Source organism: Alligator sinensis, unplaced genomic scaffold, assembly GCF_000455745.1.
Source record: "Alligator sinensis unplaced genomic scaffold, ASM45574v1 scaffold63_1, whole genome shotgun sequence".
NCBI lineage: Eukaryota > Metazoa > Chordata > Crocodylia > Alligatoridae > Alligator > Alligator sinensis.
This window is the reverse complement of record NW_005842811.1, coordinates 345114-353145: the sequence shown is the minus strand read 5'-3', so window position 1 is coordinate 353145 and position 8032 is coordinate 345114. Positions and strand designations below refer to the sequence as shown.

At 42.5% G+C, this 8032-nt stretch overlaps 1 protein-coding gene across 1 annotated transcript in view; it reads right to left on the bottom strand.

Annotated features, from left to right (window-relative positions):
* Positions 1-7501, bottom strand: part of TXNDC12 (thioredoxin domain containing 12) — a 20430-nt gene extending 12929 nt beyond the window's left edge. Inside the window, exons 1-2 of the mRNA XM_006035180.3 lie at positions 7075-7501; positions 2035-2095 (exon numbers count right to left, since the gene is read on the bottom strand). Coding sequence (XP_006035242.1) covers positions 2035-2095; positions 7075-7168 — 155 coding nt within the window. The 5' untranslated portion in view covers positions 7169-7501. The remainder of the gene's footprint in view (positions 1-2034; positions 2096-7074) is intronic.
* Positions 7502-8032: the final 531 nt, after the last annotated feature.

Genomic DNA, 8032 nt, shown 5'->3' with positions numbered 1-8032 from the left:
CCGGCTCTGGCCGCTGCCCGGCAGGCCGCACAGCACCACCAGCGGCATGATGCTAGCACGCCCTGGGCGCCGCCATTGCCGACCCGGAAGCGCCCGCGAGTACTTCCGGGACAGGTCACTTCCGCGGTCCCAAGAGGACAAAGCGAAGCCGGACTCCGGAGGTGACATCACAGCGCGGCCCCAGCCAATGGCACGCCGGCATAGTGCTTCCTCGTGCGCCGCATGTCCTACTGCAGGCCAGCGCGCATGCGCCACTGCTACTGCCTGCCTTCCACCCCATGTGGGACCCCCCTGGGCACCCCCACGAAGGAGCCACGTGCGCCTGGGCTGGGAGGGGTTTGGTTGGGGAAGCACGACCCCCTTGGGGAGCCCACCCAGCCCAGCATCCTGGAAGGGGTCTTGTCAGGGGCTAGGGAATCCCATCCCGCTCCTGGGAGCTAGCAAAAACAGTCATTAGGGAGGTCGGATACGTGCTGGCTGTGCGGGCGCTCAAGCACCTACTGAAAAATGAGCAGGTGCTCAGCACCCACAAGCCACAGCCACACCCCCCCCCCCCAAAACAGAACCCCCCCAAAACAGTGCTTTACTGGAAGAAGCAGCTCTGCAGCTTCTGTAAAGATCCAGCGCTTCAGTGAGACTTCTTGGCTCTTTTACGTAGAACCGATTCAATCAGCTATTAAGGGCCCTAAAAAGCCCAATTAAAGCGCCCGATCTTTATAGACGCTGCCAAGCCCAGTTGAAGTAACACGCTGCCTCTAATGGGCGTGCGCAGGGCTTGGCACAGGAATGCACCAAGTTTAAAGTGAAGCGCCGGGGTTTTTTTGCTCTTCTTTTGGTTTGTTTTTTTTATGCCTGCAAGCACCCACGGGCAAAAACCAAATTCGTGCCAATGGTTGGTCTCCAGCAGGCTGATAGCACTATCATGCACCTCGCAGTTTATAACTTAAGGTGTATCTCTATTCTGCCTTGTGTCATGGATTGTCACTTGCCAAGTGGGCCACGCTTTATATGGACACTCTATACAAAAAGTTTATAATTATTAAATTGATGCTACAAGTCTGTTACAGGTATGACAGCTATAGGTAGGTGTAAGTTCAACAGTGGAGAATGTGATCTTAGATAGGCATAAGTCTCAGTCATCGTAGAAACACAGATTCATACTACCTATACTACAGTAACCTTGGTTTTGGTCAAGTATATTGCACAAAAGCCACAACATATGCCTCTTAGATTTCTCTAGCTCCACGACTGTGTTAATTTAGCATCTACATAAAACATTATTGTTATTGTGACTAGGAGTTGCGAGATAGGTCTGTTTGATTGCAGAATTCAAATTCAAGCTATGCCCTTTGAAATCAAATGTAATGCTTGAACGTATAATATAGGCAGGATTATTCTGGAAGGTTTTTTTTAAAGAGTGCCTGAAATCTTGCCTAATTTAACAAGTCAAGGGGCTGCTTTTTATATCTGAAACATTAGAAAACATTTTTTGCATTTCCAGATTGGTTTCACAGATGGTAATAAAATAATTCTCTCAGTTAACTTAATGGCATCAATCCTTCATGCACGTATCTAATTTCATGCATGCAAATAGGTTTGTTGAATCCACAGAAACTACTTAAGTGTACAAGTAAAAGTGTGTGAGTTAGTGTTTGCAGAACTGGGGCCCGCATCTCTTTCTATATTACAAAAAGAAGTCAAAACTATAATTTTCCTCTAAAAAAATGCAGTAAAAGCCAGACTAGCAATTGGATCTACATGGGTAAACCTAAGCAGAGCCCCATCACAATGAATGAGGTTTCACGTGTGTTCAAGAAACTATCTGAAAGATCTCATTGTAAGCTCTGGGCCTGGGTCATTAAAAAAACAAAACATGTTTTCTCTCTGGCCTGTCATCAAGATATATAGGTTCTTTTGAACCACCTTATACTTTTCTACAAAAGCAGCCTCTGTGACTACATGTACAATTAATGCAGAATCTTTTTTTTCTTTTTACATACAGATATTCCTATGAACTTCAACTGCATAACATACCTGGCAGCTGCTTCTTTCTTTCCATCTTCTAGGGTCCTCCAGTGGATGTGATCTCCAAACCCTGGAAGCCAGAAAGATTATGAGAGTTGCAGGATTTAAAATGGCAGTTGCTTAAGTCTTACAAGTTAATCTCTAAATATTCTATTTGTGTTAAGTTCGTGATCCTGATTCACCATATGCAATGTCTAAAGATGACTGCAAAGGGATGGGGGGAAAAGAGTCTGGTATTTATGTCCATTAGTCTGTTATTAAAGAATAAAAGTTCAACCCTGCAAACATTCAACTGGGCCCATCACTAATCTATCTTCATCAGGCATGTCATCCTAGTTGTGTTATCCGGGGCTGAAAACAAGCAAGAGGACGCAGAATGCCATCATGATTTACCATCTAAACATGGACCTGGCAATTATGTGAACTATTAGTATTGTATTTTTCTATTTATAAGTATACATTACATAAGAAGTACTAATCTGGGTTTCTAGGCATCTTTACCTTCATTAAAATATAACCACACTTAACAAACTAAAATTAACCCAAATAAAGTAATAATAGAACTGAACAAAGGAAACGGAAGAAAAAAAATTAAGACCAACTCTATAATCTCTCTTAGGTTGCTGGAGAAGTTGCAGTGACTTGAAGCATTACTTTTTATTATCCGTACCACGGAATCATAGGGGTTCACAGCAATGTAACATGCTCAAAATGGGGGTATAAGACCCCCAAGAGGCTTGAGGACTACCAGCCTGGGGTGAAATCCTGACACCAGTAAAGTCAATGGGAGCTTTGTCATTGAGTCCAATGGGGCCATGATTTCTGTCCCTGACATTGCCATTACCCAGCTGACTTCATCCAGTTTCAGACAGAGCTACATTTAACTGCTCACAGAGAGATGCATGGTTCTTCTCTATGTGGAAAAACAGGTGAGGATAGACTTTTCTGACAGTTTTTTGGTTTTGGTTCATTTTCTTCAGCCTTAATAAACAAGCTTTTATGGTTAAAAGACTTATTAATAAGCAGCCATCTGTCTTCCTATAGGACTTATAGCAGAGATTGAAAACCATGAGACTTTCATGGCCACTAAAGATCCCATTGCACTTAAGAATAGATCTATCAATCCAGATGTCCTGGCACCATTATAGTGCGCAGGTTTGTTATTACCCTAAAATAAAATAGTTTTCTGATAAGCATACTGTTAGGTTTACAATAATTTAGATTATTAAGAAGTATTAGCTTTACAGCTGAATACAAGGCATGACCTGTGGCCTAGCAATACAGCTGACCACAAGGCAGATTGATAGCTAAGCCTTTGCTTGTGTCAAGTAATCATTTTAACTGTATTAAACATTTTCTGAGTTAAAAAGTGGATCTGTGTCTGTGTGCTGAAAAATCAGCTACAGCAAGAAATAAGATAAAACAGGGAAACCATTGTTCTGGGTGCAGTGGTTGTGTCCTTAAAAAGTGTCTACTACTGTATAAGGTTTTGCTATCATATTATAATGTTACTGTTACTTAACTTTTAGCTTTTAAAAAGTGCTAGTTCAGCTTAATAAAAATATGCTGTTACAAAGATTTAAAAAGCACCGCCCAAGTATTGCTTTTTTTGTTAACCATAAAGTCTTGCCTTGTTGTAATAAGTATAAAAGATCACCTCACCCTTGAGGGAGGGCCATTTTGCCTTTTGCTGGCTTTATGATCTTTGCTCGAGCAAATAAACAGCTGTCTTTCTTTACCCGCGTTGTCTGTCAATCAAATTACAGCTAGACAACGAACCTTGGGGAGGTTTCTCCCACCACGCCATTAAGTAGAGCACCCCAAACTGCAGGATACTTATCTGAATTCCTCCTGCAGTTACAACTGGATATAGTATTCTTCTTCACTCCCTTCACTAAAGTATGTAGTGTTGCTGTGAGCTGTTAAAGAGAGACTCTGTCACTCACCAGCTGACTATACTTCAGGAATGGATTAAAAAAGGATCTATGTGTATTGTGATCCTATAGCAGTTGCAGACCACTTGAGTAGTGTGGAGTTAGTTTGTGGACTGGATCATGGAGCTATGTCATCTGCTCATGGGACTGGATTTTGGTGGCAGCAGCATTAATTGTCGTGGCTTCCATAACCATGGCAGCTGCTGCTGCTCCTACTGCTGGATTTCCCAACCCATAGGCCAGATGATTCCACTCTGTATCCAGCCTATGGGGGACCTCATGGGTTCAGAAATTTGGCAATAGGACAAGCGACAGCAGTGTGAATTACCATTGCTCTGAGTGCGGCCGCAGTTAATAGTGCTACCACTTGCCATGATGTCAAATTTCCAGACCTGTGGGAAGCCCCGCAGGCTCCCGGATAACAGCTTCACGGACTGGATCTGATTCATGAACCATATCGTGATCACCCCTGGTCTATAGTTAATGATAAAAGCTCTTAGGAATTATTCTGAATAAAAGATATATAAAAGATTTATCAATTGATCAATAGCACAATAATTAACAGGAGCATAAATCACTGTAAAATTATTATACTAAGCACTATATTGATAATCGTCATGGAGTAACAAGAAAGAAAAACAAAGAAACAAGCCAACTATTATATAGTTTGGGGGTTTTCACCAGCTGGTAGGAAATGCAGCCCCACGGAAGAATTTCAAAGAATGATTAAGGCTTTTTTTCCCCTCCTCCTCCACCTAATTCTCATTTTAACTTGATTTAGATACATGCATTACAAGTGGAGACATCACTTGAACAGACCATCTGCCATGCTTTTAACAGTTAGTAAACCTACCTTCAGTGCTTTTATGTATAAGAGTTATTTCTGTGTAGTTATATAGTCAAATATAGCGTCCTCATATGTATTCAGCAAAAGCACTTAAGTGTGCATTTAAATATATGTTTCAAGTACACACTTAACTCTCATTTAGTGAGACTCAGGTTTCTTATGAAACATTTCAGTCAGGATCCAATATAGGTAGCAAAGTCCCTTTGATGTTAATGTGCTCCAGCATTTTGCTGAATCAGATTTTGAGTAGGTGGTAAGAATCCCTTTGATGCAACCGGAGACAAGACTGGGCCTGTGGTGACTGCTTAACAAAAAAAGAACCATAGGCATTAGCCAAAGGGGAAAGCAGAGGTAGCCTTTATTAGAAAAGTGGAAAGAAGCTGGAAGAACTGGGATCAAGGTCAGTAAAAGCCTGTGGCACTTTTTAAAATTGGATTCTGAATTTGGCAGGTTTTAATTGCTGGCATAGAAAAGGATTTCATGCTCTACTGTGTCCCTATGACCCTTGATTAACTCTTTCAGGCAGGGCGTTATCCTCCTCATACAAGAAACAGGTTCCTTGCTCATCATATTTCAGTTTAGTCTGGCCTGTCCCACATCCACTTTTCATTCAGGATATTAGAACCTAAGTATGTGGTATACCCTGTACGTAGATCACGTATAGCTGCCAGCAATAGATTGTTTCAAAAGCAAGCCAACGCTTGTACAACCGGAGTGGAAGAGAAGTAAGGATAACCAGTTTATCAGCAGAACAGTCCACATCATCAGCTGTTCTTTCATGGAGATAACAAGTGATGATGGCATTCTGCATCCTCTTTCACTTCAGGATACATAACTAGCTCCTTACTAGAGCTCTTTCAAAGGAATGGCTGCTAAAAGCTAGAAGACCATCTACTGATCTGGGTTGATGAAAAGTTCCTGTTTTAGATTCATGATTGTTACAGTTCACAAAGCCTTTTTGTGTTTATCTTGAAATATGGCAACCTGTAATATATCTTCACAAGCAATCTCATCATCAAAGATTGATTAATACATGTTAGGCCACGCTGCTTTCTAATAAGCAAGGCTAAATTAATGTTCATCACCATTGAGATCGGGACAATCTTCACCTTCCCCCACTGCCAATGCCCTAATTAAATTTATTGGCTTTAATACAAAAAAAAGATGAGATGATGTTTTCCATTGCAAATGAAATTCTATGCCTATGAAAAAAAGATGCTAAACAGGTTGTAAAATAGCCTTATTTGAAGGAAATGGGAACCCCTGGTGTATAAATTAAATGATAAGAAAGTAAAAGTATTGATGCTGAAGTCATAGATTTCGTGGACATTAAGGCTGGAAGGGACCTTGCAATGTCCTCGGGTCCAGCCCCACTGCTTTCTTGTCTCTAAAACAGTTTTAAACACTAACACACTGGTTACGCCTACTCCACATTCAAACTACGGAAGAAATATGGGAAAATTAAAAGGAGGACTCAAGAGAACTGGGGAAAGATAAATCTAAAATTGGGTGCAGAACGGACAAACATCAGAGTTTATTCAGGAGATAAACTGGTAAGAGTAAGACAATGAATCGAGAACCTAGCAAAAAATCAAAACAGAATCGAGTTGACTCAGTGGCAGTAGAAATACTGAAACTCAGGGAAAGGTTAAAAGTTACAGGACAGAAATGAAATATCCACTTGTTAAATTATTTAGTAGCCATGGGCTCACTATGGTTTTCTTGCACAGCTGTAGGATGTCAGAACAGGATAACTTGAAAAGAAATGTACAGTATATTTACATGAGATTTAACTGAAAGACCCATTACAAAATCTTGGATCATCAGAGTGAGAGGTTTTAAAACCCTGACTCTAACACTCAATTAAAACAAAAATCTCTTTCCTTCCCAGAGCGAGACCGCGGAGGCCTGCCATCCCAAAGAAATCAAGAGTTTTGACCTGCAAACCAGACCCCCCCAAACACTGTACAGCTCCTTCTCCTTCATTGCCACGACATGAAGGCATTTTGCACTCTTGCAGTACCGCAGTGCAATTGTTCATCGCCATCATCTCAGCCTCGTTTCTACCCTGGTCTCTTCCCCCTCCCTATGGATAATGAACCGGTTAATTCCAAAAAAACACAGTCAAAGATGCCTATAATCTTGCAAATATTAAATCCGGTGACTGCAGGGCCCCTCCAGATGTTGGGTTCGTTATTGCACAAGCGTTGAAGTGGAAATGCAAGCAAAAAAAAAACCCCCAAACAAGGCAAAGAAGAGATGTCCAACCTTTTCCAAGCCCTTCTCCGGCAGAGGTTGAGACAAGCACCAGGAAAACTGAGCAGAGGAGGCAAGTGGAGAGAGCCGCTGAGTGACCCTTCATGGTGACAGCTCGGATCTCCAGCAGCACGACAGATCTCCAAGCAGAATCAGATCAGATCAGATGGGATCACTTTAGGTTATTCTTTTTCTTTTTTTTTTTAAACCCAGGAAGTGATGTTTGGCGGATGTGGGTGGTGCTCCTGCCGCAGGTTAGATGCTAAAAGGAGCAGATGTCCTGACAGCTGAAGGAAGGACTTGGCAAAAAGGGGATTTTGTATTTTATTATTTTATTTTTTTTTAGCAAAGTTCCGCACGGGTCTGGTTTTTACAGATGATCTCCGCGGGGATTTCACCTCCCTCCGTGCTGGAAGCCCTCACCCCCGAGAGGGTTTGTGCTGCAGGCTCCCAGACACATTTCGGATCGTCCCCGGTTGGATGCATCCGATAGAAGCTCAAAATGCTCGTATTTGCAGGAAAAAAACCCTATTGCACACGGGAGCAAAAAAATTGCAAGCAAATAATTCGGACTCGTAGTAGAGAGGATCTCTTTTATGAGACCAACAAGATTTTTTGCAAAAAAAAAAAGTCTTGCATTGCAAGCAAGTCTGCACATAAAGGCATATAATACATAAATAGATCATGCATCTTTTTTATTTACACTATGCAAGTCACTTTTCTTCGTCACTTTATATTGCGCGCTGCAAGCCTCCCGGGCGTCCAAGCTGAATGCACCCGCAGCAGGGGACGGGGCACTTGCCCGGCGCGGGGTATGCTGGGGCTTGTAGTCCCCCGCGCCCGCCCGCTGTGGGCGGGGCGACGGGCTCCCTTCGGCGTTCCGCGTTATGTAAATACATGGCGGCCGCGTCCAATGGGAGCGGAGGGGGCGGGGCTGCGCGTCACGTGGTGCGAGGCCTCCTTTCTCTGG